The sequence below is a fragment of the Crassostrea angulata genome, chromosome 2 (assembly GCF_025612915.1).
Source record: "Crassostrea angulata isolate pt1a10 chromosome 2, ASM2561291v2, whole genome shotgun sequence".
Lineage (NCBI taxonomy): Eukaryota > Metazoa > Mollusca > Bivalvia > Ostreida > Ostreidae > Magallana > Magallana angulata.
The window spans coordinates 75,849,690-75,874,841 of record NC_069112.1 but is presented as its reverse complement, the minus strand read 5'-3'; the positions used below and the strand labels follow the sequence as shown (position 1 = coordinate 75,874,841).

At 36.4% G+C, this 25,152-nt stretch overlaps 2 protein-coding genes across 2 annotated transcripts; both read left to right on the top strand.

Moving 5' to 3' along the window:
* The first annotated feature begins 3,071 nt into the window (after positions 1-3,071).
* LOC128171500 (hemicentin-2-like) lies at positions 3,072-13,414 on the top strand. The gene is made up of 15 exons (XM_052837269.1): positions 3,072-3,354; positions 4,399-4,479; positions 5,971-6,022; positions 6,296-6,331; positions 7,422-7,571; positions 7,722-7,814; positions 8,459-8,725; positions 9,199-9,486; positions 9,852-9,970; positions 10,324-10,474; positions 10,616-10,882; positions 11,372-11,447; positions 12,354-12,423; positions 12,715-12,845; positions 13,250-13,414. Exons 1-15 carry the CDS (start codon positions 3,145-3,147, stop codon positions 13,344-13,346), a joined length of 2,088 nt encoding a protein of 695 aa, XP_052693229.1. The 5' UTR covers positions 3,072-3,144; the 3' UTR covers positions 13,347-13,414.
* Positions 13,415-14,109: 695 nt separating this feature from the next.
* On the top strand, positions 14,110-23,672 carry LOC128171516 (uncharacterized). The gene is made up of 3 exons (XM_052837294.1): positions 14,110-14,273; positions 21,792-22,140; positions 22,717-23,672. Exons 2-3 carry the CDS (start codon positions 21,802-21,804, stop codon positions 23,422-23,424), a joined length of 1,047 nt encoding a protein of 348 aa, XP_052693254.1. The 5' UTR covers positions 14,110-14,273; positions 21,792-21,801; the 3' UTR covers positions 23,425-23,672.
* Positions 23,673-25,152: the final 1,480 nt, after the last annotated feature.

The window sequence follows — 25,152 nt, the reverse complement described above, 5'->3', positions numbered from 1 at the left end:
TTGCTCTATATTTTGCATTCGGAAGTATAGAGCGCAGGTCTGCTCAAGTGCAATTTTAACATATGTTTTACTTAAGATAGTTATACATATTATACTAAAAAATGGTACTTGAGCAAGCCTGCGCTCGATGTTTCCCAGTCGAAAAACCATCGGAAAACACCCATATTTTGCTACAAAACATCAATTTATCAAAATAATGCAATATTCATGACGTCATATCTACGTTATGACGTCACTGTGGTGATAACCTTTTACACCTTTATTTCCAATATGATTTTAACTATCTTTCATCTTATTTTAAAGCTCTTTCTAAAACTTTGATTTTGGGGGGCAAAAATTGCATAAAACAGCACTTAGTCCTTTCATTAACATAAAGAAATTTAACAAATGTTTAAAAAGTTTTTTATTCTAATCAGTATATCTTTTCATAATATAATATTATGGGGATTATACGTATTTTACCTTATCAGCTTTATTGAAATTCCTTTTTTAGAAAAAAAAAACGATGTGAATTAAGCAAAAAACTAATTTTTTCAGTGGAAAGTTTACATGTATACTTACACTCACAAGTTATACAGTTATTATCTACCTCTAATACTAAAGAACTGTAATTTAGGTACATATTTATATTATGCAAACAAGCAACGAACTCTTAATGTGAATTATCCAAATTGATTATGTACACTTTGTATGTCTTACTGTTTATTTAATATGTATATGTTCACATGTATAACCTATGAGATATTTGTCTCTTGGAGTAAAGAACTTGAACTACACTCGGCTCTATAAATTACACGTGTTTTTAAATAATGCATTGTTCACGATCATACTGTCAAATTGATATGAATAATTAGCTTGGTATAATGGATAAATGTTTTATTATATAATGGATTAATTTCCTAGCTATCTGATTGGCTGATATCAAACAATCTAGAAAAAATAAAACGTTACAATCAACTGCACGGGACGTGGGTCAAAATAACATTTGATTTTAAAAACAGATTGTCCGTTCGAAATATCGCGTTTTTCAATTTGTTTGGCTATACTTTGAACCAAATCTTCGCTTGGTAACACTTTTGTCGATATGTCTGTACCAAATAGTCGCTGAATCATATAAAACAATTATTACTAGTTTTTTATTAATCAAAACGATGATTTAGCTACTCTCAAGATGACAACAGCAATCTCCGCGATACAGCCCCAACCCTGTTAAAACGAGTGTACATCACATCAATTTGAAGTTCATGTCAAAAAGATACTTTGATGAAAAAATGTATATAGGATATTATATAACATTGTATATTCATTTTGTCATTTCTCATGTTACCGTTTTCCTGTTGGAGTATATTAACTACCTCGGTGATACAGACAGACATATTGGATGCATTCTCATAATATTATCAAATATAATTGAATAAACAAGAATGTATATTGATTTATTCACATTCAGTGTCTATCCCCCCTTATGTTTGCAATAAAAATTTGCGACGTTCAATTTTCTATGAATATTGAGTATACTTATTTTGTAAGATTTTTGTAAGATTAAAACTTACATAACCAATTCAATAAACAATCATTAATATATATCTACTCCTTAATGAAACAGATTTTTCTCCACAAAGTTTTTGTCGCGGAAGCTAACTAAATAAAATGTTAATATGGCTGTTCCATTATGTTTCCTATCCCTGACTACGAGCGTTAATAATCGCTTTATAGCGGCGATATACAATATTTCATTCAAATAAACATCAGAACGAAAATATAAATATAAGCATTAGCCGTCGTCCTATGACACACCACGCGGTGCAGACAAATTATCGTACCGGGCTAACGCGCCGTTTTCAATTTGTCTCTAAAAAATAAGCATTCAATGCTTTTAAAAATGTTGATTTTTTCAAGGTGAACAGGCACGTGCACCGTGGAGCGTCCGTCAACTTGATGTTTAGATAATTCACATCTTTCAACATGATAATTCCGCAACACGTCGTCAAACAACTAACGTTAAATAATCGTCTCGAAATAAATGTATACCCTCTATTGAACTATATTACACATTGTGTATTTCATTTGTTACATAGTGACTTGATATATTTTATTTTTGTCAGAAAAAAGGGCAGGTTAAGTTGCAGGTATGTAGCTCTTAATCTGGAATAAAAACTCCGAAGGACGGCTATAGGAAACAACAGTGCCATCCATTGAAAAAAAAATTGTGCATTTATTGCGCACAAATAAAGTGCGGTAGTTTTGGACTGTCAACACTGCTTATACGCAACATGCGCGGATCTAGAGGGGGGGTCGGGGGGGGGGGGGGGTCCCGACCCCCCCTGGAAAATGAAAATTTATTAAATTTACATAGTAAAATTATCGCGAAAATATGCCTCGGACCCCCCCTGGCAAACACAATTATCCTTCGGACCCCCCCCTGGAAAAATTTTCTGGATCCGCGCATGCGCAAATTCTGTGGAAAAAAGATGACAACATTTTTAAATTCTTCATGCAATTTATCGTCCCTTTACTTGTCTTTTTCTGTTGGTCGTTCATCCGAACTTTTTCAGACCAGGAGCTACATACCTGTAACTGTGTAGATTTGTTGATGTTTTTTGGTTCAGTGGTCTTTCACTTTAAAGAAATTGCAATGACACCTAATATATCATATCGAAAGTAGAAAGTACTGTACTTGATTTAGGAGGGGAATTCCTTCACATGCCTCGATGAAGATAAGGGATGGGGGCTGAATCCCCCCCCCCCCCCCTCCCCAGAAACTGAGAAATTCAAATTTCTTACAAAATAGAATTACTGAAATATGTCTGGGACCACCCCAACCCCAACTCCCCAACACCCTACACCACCCCCGCAAACATAAATATCCCTCGGACTCCCTCTGAAAAAAAAATCCTGGATCCATGCATGCTTCGCTGTATCGTGTTTGTCGGATTTTCTGCAGGTTGACAATAGAACCAGCATACTTAACACAAAATCCGACACCACTCCTAGAGTCTACGCACTATCAGGAAACACAGATAGATAAGACGAAGTGACCTCTGCGACCTCTGTCCTCCAAAGCCTCGACACAGAGCTGCATGGGCGTCCCATTACACTTAATATCTCGTTCACCCTTTTTGATATTTAAACGGACCAAAAACAATGAAGGGAGAAAATTCGGACTACCTGGCGAATACCAAAACATGGCCGTCATTCTGTATTGTCTTCAGTGTGACTGTGTTGTACGTTTTCTCCGTGTTGGCTGGCGTGGTTCTATTCCTACAATACAAAGACATTAAGGATTTAGAGTTTAGAGTTTTAAGTCTTGAAAAAGAACGTGTTCTATTCCCTGGCAAAGAGTTCGTTCAGAAGGTAAGTCAACTCGTTTGATTGGTTACTGTCTCATCCAATGAAAACTCCTCTTTGCAAGTCAGCTTTCTCTTGGAATAAACTCCGAGGCTAGTGAAATTTAGTAATTATTTTCTATTACAATATTTTTTTTTTGTCTGACCGTAGATAAATATATTTCACAATATTATCTTCATATTCTCAGGAAAAACAATCGCGGTGAAATGTACTGCCTATACGCCATGTTGACGTCATATTTTAATTCATATTATCTAAAAATGAACAAAATAACATGCTGCCGTTGATAAAAAAAAATCCTAGAGATGTAAACACAATCTCTGACCTCTTTAAATGACCTTGATTTGATTTGACCCCTTTGATTTCGTATCTCATCTGATATGAGGTACTTTCATTTCACATTTCAAAATACGAATTTGACAACAGAGGTACTTCAAAACAAAAACCTGCGTACAAGCAATTCTAGAATGGGTCAGGGATTCGTAAATCCCAACACTCCCCTCCCATTTCCCTATTGGACATTCCTTCAAACTTTAAAATTATTCCTCGAAACCGCCCCTTACCGTTAAAAATTTCTAAATTCGCGCATGCAAAGGTGTTTTCTGTTGTTTGTGTAAGCCTTTGCCATAGATTGCTATCAGTTTGCCATGCCCAGGATTCGTCGTAGCTTGCAAGTCATTGAAATACGCAATCAAGTGGACCTTCTATGATGTTGCATATAAAACTGAATATTTTTACGTGAATAAACTTTTGAGTGCATTAACAAAATTAAATCAAATAAAGCAACGATAAAAAATAACCAGAATTCACCGCGAAATTTCCTTACAGTGAAATCCAATTGACTGCTAACCTATAATTCAAGTGATATCCCATTGACTTTATTATTAGCGTACTGACCTTACCTGGGCTTTATATAAGGCAACTTTTACAGAATGTTCATCGCCCCTGCCACTAGCCCCACCCTTAACCACTAACCAACAATCAAAAGCTACAAGACTGGCTTTCATATATCTGTGTTTTTATAGGATAGTTAATTTTGTTTATTTACAGACGGAGAGGGCGGGTAGGAGCAGACGACAGCTGAGTCCGAGCCAATACACGACTTTGCTCCAGGAGATCACACAAAAACAGGTATATCATTGTAGTTATTAAAGGGGCATGGTCACGATTTAGGTCAAATTCTATTTTTATGTTCTTGTTATTTACAATGCTTTAGAAATGCATTTCTAATGATCAAATAAAATTTGAGGGTCATTCGTAGATTTATAAGCAAGATACAGGACTCACAGTTCTTTGTCATGTAACCAAGGCTCGTGCTCTGTTTTTGTTTACATAGGTTCAATGTACCAGTAAAAAATCTTTTTCCAGCTTATTTGTCTATCTTTTTATTTATTTTAAGCATATATCGTTTAAAACATTCGTTTTAGGTTTAAAACTGAATTTTTTACTTCAACGTTCAAAATGTATCATTGTGCTTTTTAAGGAATAAGGAATCATTCTTTGAATATTATGAGGTGATCAAATACGGTCGGAGTGATCAATTCCGATAAATCCTGAAGGTTTTTATTATAGATTTGATCACGCCCGACCGTATCGGATCACCTAATGATTTTCAAGGAATGATTCTTCATTTCTTAAATTTATATGATGTTCAGCAATATTACGATTAAATATTAAAAGCGTCATTGATGATATGTATTAGACTATAAATTACAAAATTGATACGTATTGTTATCACAGAAAAGGTCACTGGAAATTGTAAATATATACAAATAGTTGTCTTAATACAGTGGTACTGTTTATTTTAGATGCATATGTGAAATGTTGGGAATCGCTCATAGGTGTTTGGGGACAGGACCGTCCCCTCCCCCCCCCCCTCCTTCCACCTAATATTTTTAAAAAATCAGACTGGTAGACGAAGTTAGCAACCTTCTTGTATTATATATATAAAGGGTCTGATTTTTTTGAAATTTTGTATTAAATATAATCTTTTGCAATGAATCTATAAATTGGAATAAATTGGATTAGAAATATGCCATAGAATGATGATTTATTTAAAAAAGAGTAAAATATCGAGGGTCATTACTTGAGGGGGGTGGTGGAGGGGAAAGGGGTCTGTCCTCCTGTCCTTAAGCACCTGTGAAATCACTTACATTTCATAGGCGTCGGAACCGGGGGGGCTAGCCCCCCCCCCCCCCCCCCACTTTCAATTTGCTTCCGACGCCAGTGCATTTTGAGTAATTGTGAAAAAGCACGTATCTGATTGCAAAATGTCCGTCGGCATTACTTTTTACCACACAGGTGGACTGGTATTATAAACAACATCTCTGAGTGAGATTACTGCTTCAAAAATAAACCCGCGCCATCTGGTTGTTAATTAGGTTTCTCCACATTTCAGGTGAAATACCTCATGTATATTCCTTATGGGTTTTGTCTTCCTATTATAATTTTTCGTTTCTATTTTGATCGGGACAGCGTTTTATGACCTCTTTATTAGAGATTAGAGACATCAACAGTTGTCGTTCTTTTCAGTGCGCTATATTCCACCTTAATTATGCACACAGTATATACATGCATTGTATACATTTTTTATATAATTATTAATTTTTATATCATAAACAGTTAGATGTGCTGACAGCAAGATGTGGCAACGCTTCTAAGATCTGTGTACCAGGTAAGAATTACAGGTATTTCTCTCTCTCTCTCTCTCTCTCTCTCTCTCTCTCTCTCTCTCTCTCTCTCTCTCTCTCTCTCTCTCAAATTTCATATACACTGTACATTGCAGAATATGTGAATTAAAAAAACCCAGAATAACAGGTAGATATGTCTGCCAGGTAAATAAAGCACAGGTATCGCGACATTGACATGCACCTTATCGCTCTGTGCAGGCGCCGGTCGTAGTGTCACGGTGCACGCCGCTAATTGAACCTTTATCTGATTTATGTAGGTCAAAAGGGCGAACCTGGACAGCGAGGCGACACAGGTGAGCACTTGATTGGCTGTCCCGCGAGTGACAGTGTTTATGTTGTATAACGGTGATACGTGTTTCATAACTGTACTTTATTATTCATCAATTTTTATTGGAAAAGCGTTTTTTTATTCATTGTTTTCTTTGTAAATTTGATATTTTTTGTGTTGGTTTTGGGAAAACTCTTTTCATACCCTTCTTTGAGTTTTTCTTGTGCTTTTAATGTGTTTTTGTTTCTTTATTTCTATGATTTTTTTTTTTGTTAGGTTATTTATTATTTTATTTATCTATTTACATGTATTTATTTTTTTATTCAATTATTTTTCATTTATTCATCTATTCATTTATAAATGTGTTTTGTAGGTGTTGATTTTCATGAATAAACGGTTTTTTAGCTCATCTAGGCTCAGATGAGCTTTTTTGATTAAGATTTGTTCGTTGTCTGTCGTCATTGTCGCTGTCGTAGCTGTAAACTTTACACATTTTCATCTTCTTCTCCAGAACCGCTGGGCAGATTTTGATCAAACTTGACATAAAACATTACTCGGTAAAGGAAGTCATTGAAGGGCAACACCCTCTTAAATGGGAGATAATTTATAATTATTAAAAATCTTCTAAAAAAACTATAAGGCCAGAAAAGCTCAAATTTTTGTAAAAGCATCCTCAGGTAGTAGAGGTTCAATTTTAAAATTATGAACCCCGGGGTATTAATGGGTCATAATTGGGGGGGGGGGGGGGGGGGGCTCGACTTTTTTTTACATGGAAAGATGTAGAGAAAAAAATCTTTAAAGTTTCCTGGAAAAGCATTTTCAGTCTAAAAAGCTAAATCTTGTAAAAGCACATTTTGTGCAAATTAAAGTTTGATAAAACTATGATTCCCTAAAGAAAATCGGGGCCACAAAGTGGAGAAGGGGGGGGGGGGGGGGTTAAAAAGAAGTAGAGAAAAATATATAGCTATTGTTGCTCCGGAGAGTGATATGGCCCCTGGGCCTCTTGTTATGATATTACTTTGTCAAATACCTATTGTGCATCAATTTGATTAATACACAAATTGTTAGTCTATGCGTGATATTCCAACATTCTTTATAGATAAATATTCTAACAGGTCTAAAAGGAGATCCAGGTTTGAATGGCGTTCCAGGTCAAAAGGGAGAACCTGGTATTAGCACTTCCGGTTCAAATGGACTTCCGGGTCCCAAAGGGGAACCTGGATTGATGGGCCTCATGGGCGCCCCAGGGCCAAGGGGAGAAAAGGGTTCATACCACTTTATCATAATTTATATTTATTACTGCATGTATTGAATAAGTAGAAACATTGAGGAAATTTTCTATTTCATCCTAATCGATTTCTTTAAATTCTCGCTTTTACCTAGTACATGTATATGAAGATTATTTTTCTATGCAGGTGAAAAAGGTGACATTGGGCCACAGGGACCTCCTGGGGTCAAAGGTGACGCCCCGACACGGAAGCAGTTAGATATGTGTTGCAACACTTTAGGTATTTGGTTAAGTTCTTATGATAAAGACGGATGATAAAATGAAATTAACCAGCAAAATTTACATCAAGGCCTAATTTAAGTTTTCAGTTTAATTAATAAATTTAACAAACACTGCATCATCAAGTACTAGTACATGTCAACTTTTGTATGCAAATTTAGAATTTATAGGAAGGGATTATTTATACACCAGTATACAAAATACATATGACATTACTGAAAAAAGCATATAAAGTTTTGCTTGAAATATTTGTAAAATTTTAGAATTTAAAAAAAAAACAATTGTGTACAAAAAGAGTGCATTATGTCAAATCAAACGAAAACTTGTGTAATGTATACCACAATACATTCACCAACTACTAGTCTAATATTAAATCGTACAAATGTTCCAAATTATATTTGATTTGTTCAACCCCGACTGTATTTGATAACCTTATAATACTCAAAGAATGATTCCTTATTCCATAAATAACAACCATCTAAAAAGTAAATCTATATTAATTCCATCTATAAGAAAATAAGCCACGTTTATTAAAACGTTTTTTTCAGCCGCTCCAACAATCCAATGTATATAGCCCAATACATTTATCAACTACTAGTCTAATATATTAAATCGTACAAATGTTTTAAATTACATTTTTTTCAGCCGCTCCAACAATACAGGGCTCTGGCAACGACATCCTGACGGTAGAGCACGGCCGTGACATTACACTCCCCTGTAGAACATCCGGGTCTCCCCAGGCCGATAAGTCGTGGAGCCCAGGGGTGGATCCAACACAGCACGGGCGGTACGTGCAGACCACGGAGGGGCTGGAGATCACTAACGCCCAGTACCTGGACAGTAGGATGTTTACCTGTACGGCCAGCAATATATTCGGCAGCCGCGAGAAACACGTGTACCTGGTTGTGATAGGTAAGACAGAATTCAGTGACTATCAAATTTCACACCCCTCACCTCCCTTCCCACTCTACCAAATTACTCACGCTGTAACGATAAAATTTAAGACATTGCTTTTAATCCCCCCCCCCGAACTTCAGTCATATGACGCTGAAATACATCTACCTAGAGAGGAAATAATCGAACAGTTGCAAAATTCATTATAAACAAATTTATCTGAGGTGTTCGTCCTGTAAGTAAGGAGTGAATTGAATGATAATTTTGAATTATGAATTTAAGAGTTTTTTTTATATAAAAGTTCAATTCAATAAATTATAATTTATTTTTGCATGTAACACTGGGAAAAGGCGAATTTAAAATTTTTTGATAAACTAATGGTTTTTGCAATATGTGAAAGAAAATTGTTCAATAAGAAATAAAATCAAAAGCTGCTAATGGATGAGACTGAGAATATCCTCTAATTTAGACGTTGATTGTAAACATTTCAGACCCTATACAGGTCAACTTGACCCCGTCATCCCTTGACGTCACTTCCTCCTCGACGCCTTCACTCGACTTCCTGTGTACTTATAAGGGCATCCCTCCGCCGCGAGTTCAATGGTTTCACGTCGGGCCCGACGGGACCAAGCAGAATGTGACGTCACAGGCCCAAACGGGCGGTGGGCGGAGCACCCTACACGTCAGTAACCCGGATGCTCTGAGTTCGGGACAGTATATGTGCAACGTGCTGAATAACTACGAGAGCCAGAGTCAGACCGCCTCCGTTACTGTTCATTGCAAGTAAATTCTTCTATATTCTTTACCCCACGAATCCAGAAAGTAAAATTTACATTAACTCGATCTAAAAACATAATGCATTATATGATGATAACACAAAATTAGGAACTATCGGTAATATTTATTTTTTTATGAAACATAACTTTAAATTTGTTGATTACGAAATGTGGAACAGGTAATTTGTCGCCGATGAAAAACATATTTGATTTTCCTTTCGTCAAATGTAGTTTTGAAAGTATTTCCGTTTAGGGAAAATCGCTATTTCAATATGTCGTCGATGCAATTGAAAAATGCAATATATGCATGTACATATGACGTAACATTCATGTAACCTTAAATTATTTATATCGAAATCTTTCTACAGCTAAACCAGCCATAATGAAGGGACCCGGATCAAAAACGGTCAACATTGGAGACACGGTCATTCTACGCTGTGACGTAGCAGGTGATCCCAAGCCAACTGTCACGTGGACTTTCCCAAAAGTATGATTTTTTAAAATATATTATCACTAACAACATGAATAATTTCCGGTGCAGCGCCATCTATAGTCATTCAGAATAGTTGTTGCCAGATTATTAAAGAATTAACTGATATATTTTTAACTTCTACCACATATCCAAAATAACACAAAAGGTGAATGATCATTCTCACGGTTTAAATTGCACAGATCATAGATGTCCTTCTTTCATTTGATAAAACATTATAGAAATGATATCAATAAACAATTCCACAGTGTTTAAAGTTCATTGCGAAGTACGTGGACAATATCCTCATGATATGAATGAAACACGCTCGCTGTAACGTTAAACAACAGTCATTCAATCGTTTAATCTAGACAGGTACAGCTGTACCTAAGGACGTACAGCTTAACGCCGACGGATCCATTACTATAGTCCATGTAGATCAGTTCAGTGAGGGGGATTACCAATGTACCGCCACCAACTCTTTTGGGTCCGCCACCACTTCCGGTCATCTTAACGTCATCGGTAAAGTATATAAATATATTAGTAAAATGGTTTAGAAAATGAAACTTATTGGCAGTCTAAATCAAATTCTTTGTGTGTTCGTCAATATTTTGTATTTCAAAGTTTTGCTGTAAAATGATGAAATTAGATTTCGATACCTAGTGCCGTTGGTTGTCCAAACACATACTGAGGAACTTCCGGTTACTTCGGAAACATTTGTCGAACTACAATGTACCGGAAGCGGAAATCCTTCACCGACATTAACCTGGCAGAAGGTGGATTCGTCGCCCCTGAACTCTGACCCCAGTAAATACATCATGCTGCCCAATGGCAACCTGATTATTACTGGGTTCAATTCTGAGACGGACACAGGGTACTATGTTTGCAATGGCACGAATACACAGGGAACCGCCGGGGATTACACGCTAGGTGGGTTTAAGGTGAACCATTCCTTATACTACGTTAGAAAACCTTTACTATCTTAAAAATCATTGTATCATGAACTGTGAAACTTTGTTGTTATCAATACCTCATGTAATAATTAAAATTATGAATAAAATTAATGGACGTTACATCTCCTTAATTAAACAGGTTTTTTTAAGGATACAGATATAGTGTTCTGTGCTAGGGTCTAAAATACATGTAAATAAATTTAATTTTTTTTTAATCACATTCGATAAAGTTGTGCATTTATTTAAATTCAATATAAATTTATTTTCTTTTTTCAGTATTTAGTATATAACACTAATATTAATTTTATGGGAGAATTCAATGCAAATAGAACAATCTTAAAAGTCAGTCAAGTATCCGTTCGTTCTACATTTTTCATTTCATTTTTCTGTATGATGTTACAGTGTATGATTTATTTTTCTGTATGATGTCACGGTGTATATTTTATTTTTCTGTATCATGTTACAGTGTACAAGAATGTGGGACTTCTACAGTGTAACTCCACATTCACCGAGTGTTCCACTAAGATAGGCGTAGCCTGTGGGTGAGTACAGTATTTTATGCGTAGTTATCTTTACACGTGATCCACTAAGATGGGCGTGGCCTGTTGGTAAGTACAGTACTTCACGTGTTATCTATGCACGTGTTCCACCAAGCTAGATAGGCGTGGCCTGTGGGTAAGTACAGTGCTTCATGTGTAGTTATCTTTACACGTGTTTCACTAAGATAGGCGTTGCCTGTGGATGGGTACAGGGTTATTTATGGAATTACTTTAAAGGGGCATGGGCACGATTTTTGTCAAAAATTATTTTCCCGATTTTAATGTTTACAATGCTTCAGTATGGCATTTTTAATAGGCAACCAAAATTTAAGTGTCATTCGTTGAGTTATAAGTGAGTTACAGAGTTTACAATTCTTTGCTATGTAAACAAAGCTTTTGTTAACATTTTGAACGTTGAAGTGAAAACTCCAGTTTTAGACCGAAAATGAATGTGGTAAACGTTAAAATCTGTTTATTCATGCTAAAAATGAATAAGAAGGTGAAAGATTCAGCGTGAAAAAGAACTTTTACCGGTATATTGAACTAATGTAAACAAAAACAGGGCACGAGCCTTGTTTACATGACAAAGAATTGTGAGCCCTGTATCTTGCTTATAACTTCACTGCTGACTCTCAGATTTCATTTGGTCATTGGAAACGCATTTCTAAAGCATTGTAAAAAATAAAAACAGAAAAAGAGAATTTGACCAAAATCGTGACCATGCCCCTGTAATATTTATTAGTTTTATACGATATAAAACATTCCATTATTTACAATATTTGTAAAAAATTATCAGACTCTAACCTTGTTTACATAACTGTCTGCAATGAATTCTTACCGTTGTATTTCTCTTATAGCTTGACTCCTAACATTCAGCTTATAAACCTGTAAAACATTAATTTTTTTCAGTGGACAATGTCCAGGAAACTGTGACGTAACAAATTCTGGAATTGTTTATGGATTCAAATCTTATACACCGGTACGTAGACCTTTCTCTCTCTCTCTCTCTGTCTCTCTCTCTCACTCTCTCTCTCTCTCACTCTCTCTCTCTCTCTCTCTCTCTCTCTCTCTCTCTCTCTCTCTCTCTCTCTCATGAACACACAATCTTTTAACATCAACATTCAAAATTATATCAAGAAAAACTTTTTAAAAAATATCTTCATTTCATTTGTCAGACTTTTTTTTTCCAAATTCTGCTTTGTGGTATACGTACGATGTATTGCAATTTTTCTGCTTCTTATTTATATTTCATTTATTTTCATGTTTTTAGAACTCCCCCGTTTGTCTAGCGGGAAGACACATGGGGGTGGTGGGTCGGCCTGGGGACATGGTGATATGGACCGTGGGGGCGGGAGGGGACACTTTTGAAGGCAGACAGAACAACGGCATCACCAGTCAGTTGTACGTATAATGTGTCTGACTATATAGTCAGTTGTACGTATAATGTGTCTGACAAGTCAGTTGTACGTCTTATCTATATTACTTGTTAGTGTAATGTGTTTGACTATTCAGTTGTACGGATAATGTTTCGACTAGTCAGTTGTAATGACACGTCACGTCAATGATTTGCTCATGTCTCTGTGTTTTAAATAGTGTTTTTATATTTCTTGGAAATATCACTGTGTTAGTTTCAGGAATTTTGATTCCTGCTCTCTACAATTCTTAAATCTAAAATGTTTGGCATCCGTTGAAAATATTAAAGAGAACAATAAATTTATAAACATAGAGACTTGGGCAAGTCTAATGTCATGTGTGTAAAGCATTAAGGAATTGACATTAATTTCCTTTGGTTGTTATGGTTACAGTTCCGGCCCACTCGCTGAGAAGGTCACCTTGTACTCCAAGCGCCCACAGATCGGAGGTCACGTGACAATAGCGCCCATAGCACCACTGGGCGGGTAAACAACGCCCCTTAACACACCATTACATTTTCTGTATATTCAGGTTTTAAATAAATGTTACAAAAATAGTTTTGGAACAATGTTGTAGGTTGATGTATAAATTGATATGTTCAAAGGTAATTTATTTGTACAAGCTTTTAAAGTTATTAAATTACTAAATGTCCTCCGAATTCGAAATTCCCTGAAATCCGTGTAGGGTTATGTGTCTTACAAATATAACTGGGAATATCTTGAACGAGGTATCTGTGTCCTTATTATATATCCATTGAACTTAAAACAATCCTTTCATTAAAATCAGCTTAATTGTAAAGAAAAAACATACACGTAAATACTTATATGTCTGTGTCTGTAAAAAGACTACGAATCAATTTTTGTAATGTATAGTTCAATACACATTCCTTACTCACTATTTCAATATTAATCGTAGAATTGTTGAAAAAAATCAATAATATAAGTACAAGGGGTTCATTTTTTTAAATTATTATAAAGTGATCAAATGCAATCGGGTTTGATTAAAAATCTCTCTCAGCGCCTTATGGGCTTTATTGGTTTTGATCACCCCGACCGTAAACAATATATACCGACCGTATATTTGATCACTTCATATTACTCAAAGAATTTCATTAAAGCAATCGGACGACGAAAAAAGAGGTTCGTATAATACTGATCCATGCCTCGATAATAGCTAGATCCGCCTTGGTCCTTCTGTAATCGATTGTACTTTTACACAAGCTGGTCCCCTATTTTAAACCTGCTCAATTTTATCAAATCGCAGATTGCAGAATTTAACGTATACACGTTTCAACCGGTGATATCGGGTAATCTCACGTAAAGGCCCCCGACTTTTTGTATCGTTGGACCCCAGTCTGCGGGCGTAAAAGCTCTGAAATTCCATCGATCTCAGTCCAAGGTTTATATCCTCTTCCAGGTAAGTTTATACCGTATTAAGTAACATGTCTGCTCCCCCATGATCAAATCTTGCAGGTGTAAAATATTCTTACGGATATGTGATAACACTTTATAGAGTAGTTGAAATTGAAAGCAAACTGATTGAAATAGATCTGATGCTGTTAAAGCAAGTAAGGCTCTATTCGTATTGTTTTTACCATAATATAGTAAGTGTAGAATACACTATATATACACATGCGCGGATCCAGAAAATTTTTCCAGGGGGGGTCCGAAGGATAATTGTGTTTGCCAGGGGGGGTCCGAGGCATATTTTCGCGATAATTTTACTATGTAAATTTAATAAATTTTCATTTTCCAGGGGGGGTCGGGAGTGTAAAAAGCTTTACATGTTAACATGTACCTGTTTTCATTTGGCAAGTTAACGAAAGTCTTTGCGCGTAAAACTGGCAAAAAGTTACCACAGAAAGTATAATGGTTTATACAGGAGGCTTTAATTCATGAGAAAAAAATTAGAACACATGCTTTTTTTTTTATAGAAGTTAAAGTCATTGTTGTTTAGTTCTTATAGTGCACAATCCTTAAAGACGAGAATCGAAAAACAAAACATTCTTTTTCTTTTCTAGTAAAACACAAAATACTTATTGAAAAAAATTTCTATGCATTACATTTTAGTTATCATACTGCATGCATTTAAAATCCACCTTGAATCAGAGATGTGTATTTTTACGTAAGCTATCCCTCGCCCACGGCCGAGAAAATCGGTCACCATGGTCGCGGCTGGACTACCTAGCGGTCAGCGGTTATCTAATACACGAGAGTTGCGTCTCTCATATATGAGTTAATCTAGCTGCGAACTGAAGAATTATTTCAGTTTTGATTACACATAAAGGTTTATTCTTCAATTGGATTAAACGATAGGGTGTCAATTAAGAAATCGTTCAGTTAATTAATAAAAGCAATGCCATTCTCAATCTAATGCAATATCAGACATATATATCAATTGTGGGTTTTAAGTAAAAAAAGAATTTCTATTTGATAGATTTTAGTCATTAAATTGCAAACTTTTCAAATCTTCCTAGGTTCTGAGCTGTGCGTGTGTATGCGTTAAACCTTTATGTAATCTATCCTTCGCCCGCGGCCGAGGAAATCATCCACAGCTGCACTACCTAGCGGTAAACGGTTATCTAATACACAAGATTCGCACCCGCACACTTACATGAATATGAACGTGTTTGAGTTTATATAGCCGTTAATACACTGTACACTGTTTTAATTTTATGTTATAAAAGTTTGGTTATTTTGTATTTAGTTAAATTAAACATTGGAGAGTAAATTAAAAAGTCGTTCTGAAAATTAATAAAAGCGATATTACTCCAAATCGGAAATACTCGTGAGACATATTTGAATGGTTGGTTTGTAAGTCTTAAATGTTTTAAAAACTGTACAAATAATGTTTTCAATCAACAACAAAAAAACAACAAGACAAATATTAAAACCTTTAAATAATGATCATCCCTCGCACATGGCCGAGGAGATCCCGCGCAAGTGACCTCGACATGTACCTTATCACGCGTGCATGTTTGGTATTTTGTACGAACGCAACTATTTTTATTATGTTTTTAACTATTATATTGGTTTCAGATGAACCGATAAATTTATTTTACTCGTACAGTTGATTTAGCATTGATTTATACGACAGCGTACAAGGTAATTTAAAAAATCAAATCAAATTATGATCAAAGTGCCATGTTTGCGGTAGGTGCTGACACGATAAGAGAATGCCCTGAATTAAGGCATTCGGTGATTATTGTAAAGAATATTCACATGAGTTTTGAAACAAGTTTTGTTTAGATTCTATCGGTCAAATATAAATAACTTCTGTAGTGTTTCTACATGGTCGTTAGTTTCATTGTGAAAACGAACTTATTTCTGTGTTGCCTTCCCACCGCCCCGCTGCCAAGTGCTCTCTTTTTTTAAAATTCCAGATCTGTCGAAAATCATTTGATAGTGACTTCTTATGTGTGAAATTTTCTTCTGAGCGTGTTTCTCTTTCCCACCCGGTTTTTTTATTCGGTCAGTCTTTGTAAATTTCAACTTCCTTTATTGCGTAAATTCAATCGCCACGTGCTACCGAAAATCTTGTGTCACTTTGAACAGCTCAGAACATATATAGCCCCAGCTTATTTATGGCTGCAGATCATCAATTGTTATATACTTAATCAACAGTTCGAAGGGTGTTTTCTTCAAAGTGTTCAATTTTCAAACAACAAGACTTTCATTTTCACATTAAAGGTGCGGGATCGTAATCTGAGAACGTGGCTATAATAAATTAACATGTCGAACACGCTAAACTTCTATTATATATAGTTATGAACAGAATAATATATATTATAATTAAAAGTTTTAAGTCAAACGTAATGTTTTCTTGGGATAAGATGTTATGAAATACGACTACATTATGCTATGCAGGTGGTCGCCATAGAAATTATCAAAGTATTGCAAGTTAGGACAGATTAGTTTACTTGACTTACAGACTATAATATAGCGACATGTCTGCCTCCAAAAAATATATGCGCTTCTCAAAGTTACACTTCAGTGAGATGGACATGTGTTCTTGGGGATTTTCTTTATTGCTAATTATATGAAAATTGATTTTAAAAAAAAAGTTTTATTGAAGTTGTGTGGTATGAGGATGTCATGCAACTTAATTTACTTACAAGGTTACATGTAGCTACAGCCAGTGGAATACTAATTTTAGGTCAACAATCACTGGCGGATTTAAGGGGGGGGGGCGTGGAGGGCGCACGCCCCCCCCCCCCTAAAATTTTCAAAGTATGCATGACTGTAGATGATTTGATAAATTTTACATAGAAAAGTTAGCATTTTGTGTTTCACTTTATTTATATTTATGCCTGACTCAATATTACACCTCATTGATACATTAGCTGTGCTATGCTGACTGTAATTCTGCTGCTCTATAAACATCTATAAACATCTAATCCTAATGCATGTTGACAGGTTCTGATAACAAACCAATTAAACTGTGTTTAAAACAAGCAGTGTTGGTCATTTTATTATGGTGGCTGCAACAAATTCCCCAGGGCCCTGAACTTGGGGCTTCGACCAAGAATCGACTGGAAATCTCAGCAGTTTTGTTTCAAGTGTAGACTGCGCTGTCATTTCCATATTGCGACGCAAGCAGAAATTTCTGAATAACTGTATATTTTTTGAATTTTTTTCTACGTAAATAGACTATTTCAATATAAGAATATTGAAGATTTGATGCATCAGATATTTCTAACAGCTAATAGGGGGTCGGATACCGTATCGTCATTACAATGTTGTAACTTTGATAACCTAGTTAATTTTGGGAGTTCATAAATGCCCAAGTTTTTTTGTTTTTAATCCAATACATGTATTAGGTATTAGTAACAATATGTGACAAATTGTTATATATATGTAATAGGCTTTTGTGTAAAGTGTACATAACTGAAAAAATACCACTATTTTGAGCCTGGTTTGACCTTCAAAATACACGAAAACCCAGGAGCTTTCGAGGGCTTCGCCCCTTAGGCCCCCACCAGGGCTTTGCCCGGGACCCACGGGGGGCCTCAAGGCGGCCCCAGACCCCCTGCTCAATAATTTTATCCACGCCCCCCCCCCCCCCTAACTATAAATCCTGTATCCGCCCCTGACAATGATTACCCAATCTATTAAAATACAAGATAAATAGAGAAGGCAAATATTGCTTGTGACATGTACGTAGTTTTTTTTATATATCTTTATGATAAAGCAGAGAAAAGCAAAAAGAAAATAAAATTAAAAAAAAAACCCACAAAAAACAAACATGGAACTTGCATCAAATTTACTTCATGTACATGTTACCAAAAATCCGACCGAATATGTGCCTTTGTCACATTTAATTAAATTAACTGAAAATAAAAACCGTAACACTATTATTTTCCGCTTATTTTTATTGAAGTTTCTCCCTTTTTTTAAAAAAAAAAATACATACGTAAACTTTCTCCGAGAGAATAACTGTTGATCCGATAAAGGAGAAAAAACTGACTTAAAAATAGGGATTTTGAATATTATTGCATCGTAGAGAGAAGTAATATTCATTTCTGTAAATAATGTTATTAAATTTTACGGTACATAGCGGTGTCTGTATATCAGGAGTAAAATTTAGACGCTCACTTAGGCTTAATTCTCCCGATGATCTTAGATAGCTGATTAGTATTTTAAATGTTCAAGTCTACTCGTATTATCAAATAGTATCAGCCCTGAATAAATTTTCATAGATGCCATCAATTTTGGCTATTTACCAAATTTTGACAGCACGAAACAAATTCAAACTGGCACATAGTCTTCAAAAAATTAGAAAGATTTATTTACAGAAGTTACGTGTTTTTTTAATGCACGTTTTAACTTACATTTCCTTACATGAATCATGAGTACATTTTAATATATAACAATCCATGCTACCCTGAAAAATTTAACTCGCCATTAAACTTCTCATTGTTTAAACCCCTGTCACACTGTAGCTGCGTCCTCACAGCGATCCCGCTGTGTAATTGAATAATGTAAAACGCCATGGTAAACGAACTAGAGTCTTCTACAGCGCCGTAACAACTCAACGGCATCTTCGTTCGCCGCGGTGGGATATCCTAGCCTAGAACATTTTAGAACGCCATGCGACGGCGCGTACTTTGAACATGCACAAAGTACGCGCCGTGGCTCTGCGTTCCGATAAACACGCCGTAGAAGTGGAGTAAGGTCGCCATGGCAGCCCCGTAAAGTCTCCAACAGCGCATGTGCACGCAGTCAGCGCGCAGAGCACGCTGTGGATGCGCGGTAAAAACTCCTAGCACGTCATGAGCGCTCGGCGGATACCCAGCGAGAGGGCAGTCAATCGCCAAGTAGAACTCTGTGGAAACGTATTTGGGAGCTCTGTAAGAACGCCTTTCTGAATTTTCCTTGCGATCCTACGGCGATTCCATTAACACAATGCCGTGAACTCGCACTGGGAACGCAACTTTGTGTGACAGTGCCTTAAAGAGTTTTCAAAACAATTACACAAACTGTGTTCGACAAATAATTTTCCTAAAACATTTTTTTCCTGTCTTTATACAGGCTTTCAATCAGAGCACGTTTTTATAACAAAAGCAGAAGTGAAATTTTAGTCATTAGTCATTATAATCGTTTGACACCAAATCACATAAATTTTCATCTCGCAGCAACAACGGAAGACCTACTCGTGGCTCTGCCACGAGCTCTGCTCTAGTTTATTTATTTTTTCTTGTCAAGATTTCTGATAAATTTACCCATACCCCCCAACCCCCCATCCTTCCTTTTTTTAAATGAAGTCCGTATTTGCTCTGCTCCTGTTTTATATTTTCATTTAGACCTTTGATTTTGAACATTGTTCGTTATCACCACATATCGACGTAGCTTAATTTTGATATATCTATGTACAAAATATTTTTAATAAGTACAAATTCAGACACTTAGACGGTCACCGCCTTTACAATAAGACGGCTTGCAAATGTTAGGAGGTCAAAATCATAGACGGTTTACGCGTCAGTTTAAAGCCATAAGCTTTCTCCAACTGTGTTATTTTTTTTTAATTATCAGGACGCCATGACAATTGTTTACGTTTTTCAAGCCCAGAAATATCTTCTCTCTCCTTTAAATGTTAATATCTATCTCTCAGAAGACCAAATAAGACCGTAAATATCGAGTAATGATTATTCTTCATTACGAGCAAATTCTACATTGTTATCATGCTGGAATACATGTTTGCATGGTCAATAAAATCAGTAAAAATGAATATTAATAGTTACATGGTTTGTATTTGACCTAATATGGTTTATATACACGTGGTCAGTATAATTTCCATATGGGGCAAGAGCATTTGAAGACCGTACGTTGAGTATTTCGGGAAAACAAAGACTACCATAAAAAAATAAAAATTACCGTGTGAATCACATATCCTGTTCAACTTTTGCATGTAAACATTAAATAAAAAATATAGTCTGTTGGGGCAGCGATGCGTTGATTTTATTTCATTTTTTAATGGAAATCCGGATAAAGTGATTCCTTGACACAGCGCTAAGCTACAGTAAGTAACTAATGTTGTAAACTTGTATGAACCGCCAATCCAGATATAGCTTGATGGTCTATGGTTTCAGAAAGTACATTATATAGTATATATATTTTAAATCTTAATTACTTTATTTCTAAATATTAATTATTAAAATAGAATTAAAATTATAGAAATATTCAAAATTAATAAATTGGGGGGAGGGGGTATTTTTAGCCAAAGGCACAGCCAGGACTATGTTGATATTTCTTTGCCTAATATTATACATTTTAAATTAATTCGGAAATTATCGGTCTTAATCTTTTTAATATCAGCTTAGGGTTGACTTTCGAACAATCTTTTCAAAAATTCTGATTTTTGATTTAATATATAGGCCTAGTGAAAAAAATGACACTTTGGGACGTGGGTGTTAATGCATACATACATCCGTCATGTGTAAACAATTAGGTGGCTCACAACACCTTGAAATACTTTCTCAGATCAGCAGGAAATTGCTTGAATAAAATATGGTGATAACAAACAGTGTTCAAAATCAAAGGTCCAAAGGAAAAATACAAAACAGGAGCAGAGCAAACACGGGCCTCTAGAAAAATCAAGGTAGGATTGATCAGGTGCCATGGAGGAGTGAGCATCTTTTGCTGACCGGTCACACCCGCCGTGTGGTCTTTGTCGTAATCGAGATTTCAAACGGAAAAACCCGTAGACAATTCGGTGATTACTAATGGTTTAACAATAAGTATGAAAAACGTCAGTCAGCATTCGACCCAGCAGATATTGTATCTAAATTGCTGACAATGTCGTTGTATCGACCAAAAAGTTTACGAAGGGATTACTTTGACAATCAAGCCCTGTTATATTAACTTGTTTGTGACAATGTCAGTAGCTTGCCTCGCCCTAGAAACTTTTTATACGTAGAGCATGCCCTTGCATATCGAAATAACTGAGACACAAAAACGCCATATGCAGGTAATGGAGATATATTGCTACATAAGTAAGGAAAGTTGACTATGGAAAATTTGAAATCATCGCGTTTATCATAAAGTTTTGTTGTCGGGTTACCATCAATATCCCTTTCCAGAAAAAAATATATCCAAATATGAAACAGATGACACAGACTCTGTTGTACATGTATATTTTATTTCAAGTTCACTGGGGCATGATTTATAGCATACAGTTAAGATATATAAAAGTCAAAAAAGACAAATAATGTGCATTTTTTAAATAAAAATTATACTTCAAAAACTCAATTCAGTTATTTAATATGAACGAAACCCCCAGGCTGATTCGAACTCATGGTCTGCGGTTCATAAAGCCGATCATTTAACCAAACGACTGAACTACCATCCATTATGGACATGTCCAAGTCACTGTCATCAATTACATTATTAATAATAATTTCCATTATTCATAATTTTACTGTTATCTTTGATTCAGAGTTAAAACAATGTCGGACACCAGCAGGCCAGTGATAAAACTTCCCATTGTGGACATGTCCAAGACAGAGTCGGACCGGGCCGGCCTCGCCAAGATCGTGGTGGACGCCCTGGAGAATATTGGCTTCTTGTTCATAGATAACGTGGAGGGTTTGGACTTTGACCAGCTGTTCCAAGCGTGCCAGTGGTTCTTCTCACTCCCCCCGGAGAAGAAGCGGAAGTTGTGTCGGAAGAACTGGGTCCCGGAGAATCCGAACATCTACAGGGGATATTTCCCGGTGGTGGAGGGAGAACCGAGCCGTAAGGAGGGGTTTGAGTTTGGGCGCGCTGTGAGGCCGGATGATATCCAGGTAACGTGAATTAAATCATTATAATTCGTGGGGACTAAATTTTCGCGGATTTCATTGGTTTGTCGTATTCACAAATAACAAGCCCCATCAATTTGTGAAACACATTCAAAATTTATTTTTAGTCCAAGTTAATTAATGAAATTGCATCCCATCAAACATTTAAAAAGTTGTCAGCTCACGAATTAAATTGCCCTCTCGCGAATTAAATTGATTCTGTTACATACGATAAGTAATTATACATGCGCGGATCTAGAGGGGGGGTCGGGGGGGTCCCGACCCCCCCCCCTGGAAAATGAAAATTTATTAAATTTACATAGTAAAATTATCGCGAAAATATGCCGCGGACCCCCCCTGGCAAACACAATTATCCTTCGGACCCCCCCCCCCCCCTGGAAAAAATTTCTGGATCCGCGCATGTTATAAACGACTGGTTGTAATTAAAATCGGTATCTGCATGAGGCATTAGTTTTCAATTTTATCATAACCGATATATTTTAGTCCTAATTTATTCACTGCATGAGACTTTGACAGTAACAAAATAAAAAAAATTATACTCATAATATTTGTTGTACACAGGTGAGCCCAGAAAACTGGTACTATGAGACATGCCCCTGGCCGGAAGAAGACGGGAAATTTCCTTTTAAGGAGTACATGACCTCTATGTACGAGGTCATGCATGAACTCGCCATGGAGATTCTACGCTTGACTGCACTCGGCCTCGGTTTACCGGAGGGGGCGTTTACCTACTTGTTTGACGACAAGCCGTGCTCCACCTACCGGATACTACACTATCCTCCCTGGGACGGGCCCCCTCCAAGCAATGCCCGGATCGAAGATGGCAAAATCCTCACCACGCCTGATCACTCCGACTCGAATTTCCTCACTCTTTTGGCGACATTCAATTACAAAGGCCTAGAGATCGTCAACTCTGAAGGAAACTGGGTCGCGGTGGAGCCAAGACCCAAGAGCCTCGTTATGAACATAGGTGACCTTTTTGACCGCATGACTGGCGGGAATAAGTTTCGCGCCACGCGTCATCGCGTCCTTGACATTGGAGTCGACCGGTTTTCTGTCCCCTTCTTCTTAGAACCGTCTTACTTCAGCGATGTCGGGGTCAATCTAATTAAAAAATACACTGGAGAGGAATCGCACGAGCCGGAAAAGTACGGTTGTTACATGATACGTGTCGCCAAATACGAGAGGAAGTATTTTGAATACAAAGTCCTTCCGGATTTTGAGAAAGTCGGCGAGCGGCTCGGTTTGGTGGATCCAGTAGGATCCTAAGTGTTGGGCGCGGAAAGCTGGCGGGGATCTAAGAATCGCTCGATATGAAAATCATGTTCGGTCGGGATCTATGGAAATCAAGCGAGGATCCGAGGAAAGACGGATATTTATACATTATATGTACATAAATTTATATAGATACAATGTGTCGATCGATTTGATTTAATCTTATATTTTGAACATATATGTATATGATTTTATGGTTTGATGCAATGAATCAACATCTTAGAATAAAATGCATTAATCAAGTCGCATGGACGCCACTGTTTGCTTTATAATTTTGATTTTAAACAAAGTACAAAAACTTCATGGTTAAAAGGTTGAGAAATCCTAAAGGCAGAAGTTTAATAGCCTATTCATATGAGCAACACACAAAACTTACACGCCTGAACGGTGAACAACTAACAATTTTAACAAACATTGCATCACAAGAACACACATAAAAATCAAGTCATTTTATCTGTATGTATTTGCACATTTACGTGATGACAATTTTGAATTTACCAGGCCGGTGGCAGTAAATACAAAATTTAAAACATAAAAATAAATTTTGTTTTTACTACCACCTGATAATTAATCCAAAATTTACAACATAACAGTTGACTGTTTGCATGCTGTTGAACTTCAACTCGAGATTCTTTCATTTCCATTAATCTTATATTCAAGCCTACATATTCTTGGCTTGTTTAAGAGTTCTTCCATCCGTATCTTTCTCACTCTATATGCATGTACCATCACACGCGGGAGCGACCTCGGCACATTGGTGTACACTAATACATTTTGTTATACTTTCATGTTAAATACTGAAATCTGATTGGTTTAGACGCAGTTCATAATTTTTTCTATTACCCTCAGCGTTAGCAACGCACTTAGCAACGGGTAACATTAAAAATTGTTACATGCGCGAAAATTATGCGCGTACGGTTCGCCGTTGAATTCACGTTATTCCTATGTAAAAGCAGTTGAGTTTTCCTTAAAATTAAGACATTCAGTATAACAAAATAAATAGTGCCTGTTTGGGAGGATAACAGTTGAAATTGACACCCCTCGAAAACCATTGTCAACCTCCGCTTCGCGTCGGTTGACAATGGTTTTCTCGGGGTGTCAATTTCAACTGTTACCCTCCCAAACAGGCACTATTTATATAATTGTAGTGTGCAACATAAATTACATGTATATAATTAAGATGGCGAGGAAACACACACATACTGATATTGAGCTGCATAGACAAGGACAAGATGTGTGTGTGTACGTTAAGATTGTCATGTGTTCAACAGATGAACTACATGATTACAACAGAAACGGGAGGCGGGGGGGGGGGGGAGGGGAGGGGGAGCTCCTTCAAAATTTCTTTTTTCTCTGTGGTTTTTTTAATTGAACTTTCGGATATTTACATAACGCATAATACATAAATACATACATGTATATAATTGCAATTCGTATAAATACATTCACATATAACGAATATATATATATACATGTGCATAAGTCTGGTTGTAACGCGGCATTTGGCAGGATAAATAAAGTTAAATTTGTATACCTGCATGTATGTAAATTTAAGAAAAGTTGAGCGCTAGGTTAATTCTTATCTTCGCGCTAGCCAAGGGTTTTCGGTCCACTCCGCGTTTATGGGGAACGGAGTGGACCGAAACCCTTTGCTAGCGAAGATGCAAGTTCCCTGATTTGAAAATAATTCTATTCTATTAATTTACAATTGGGATTGCAAGG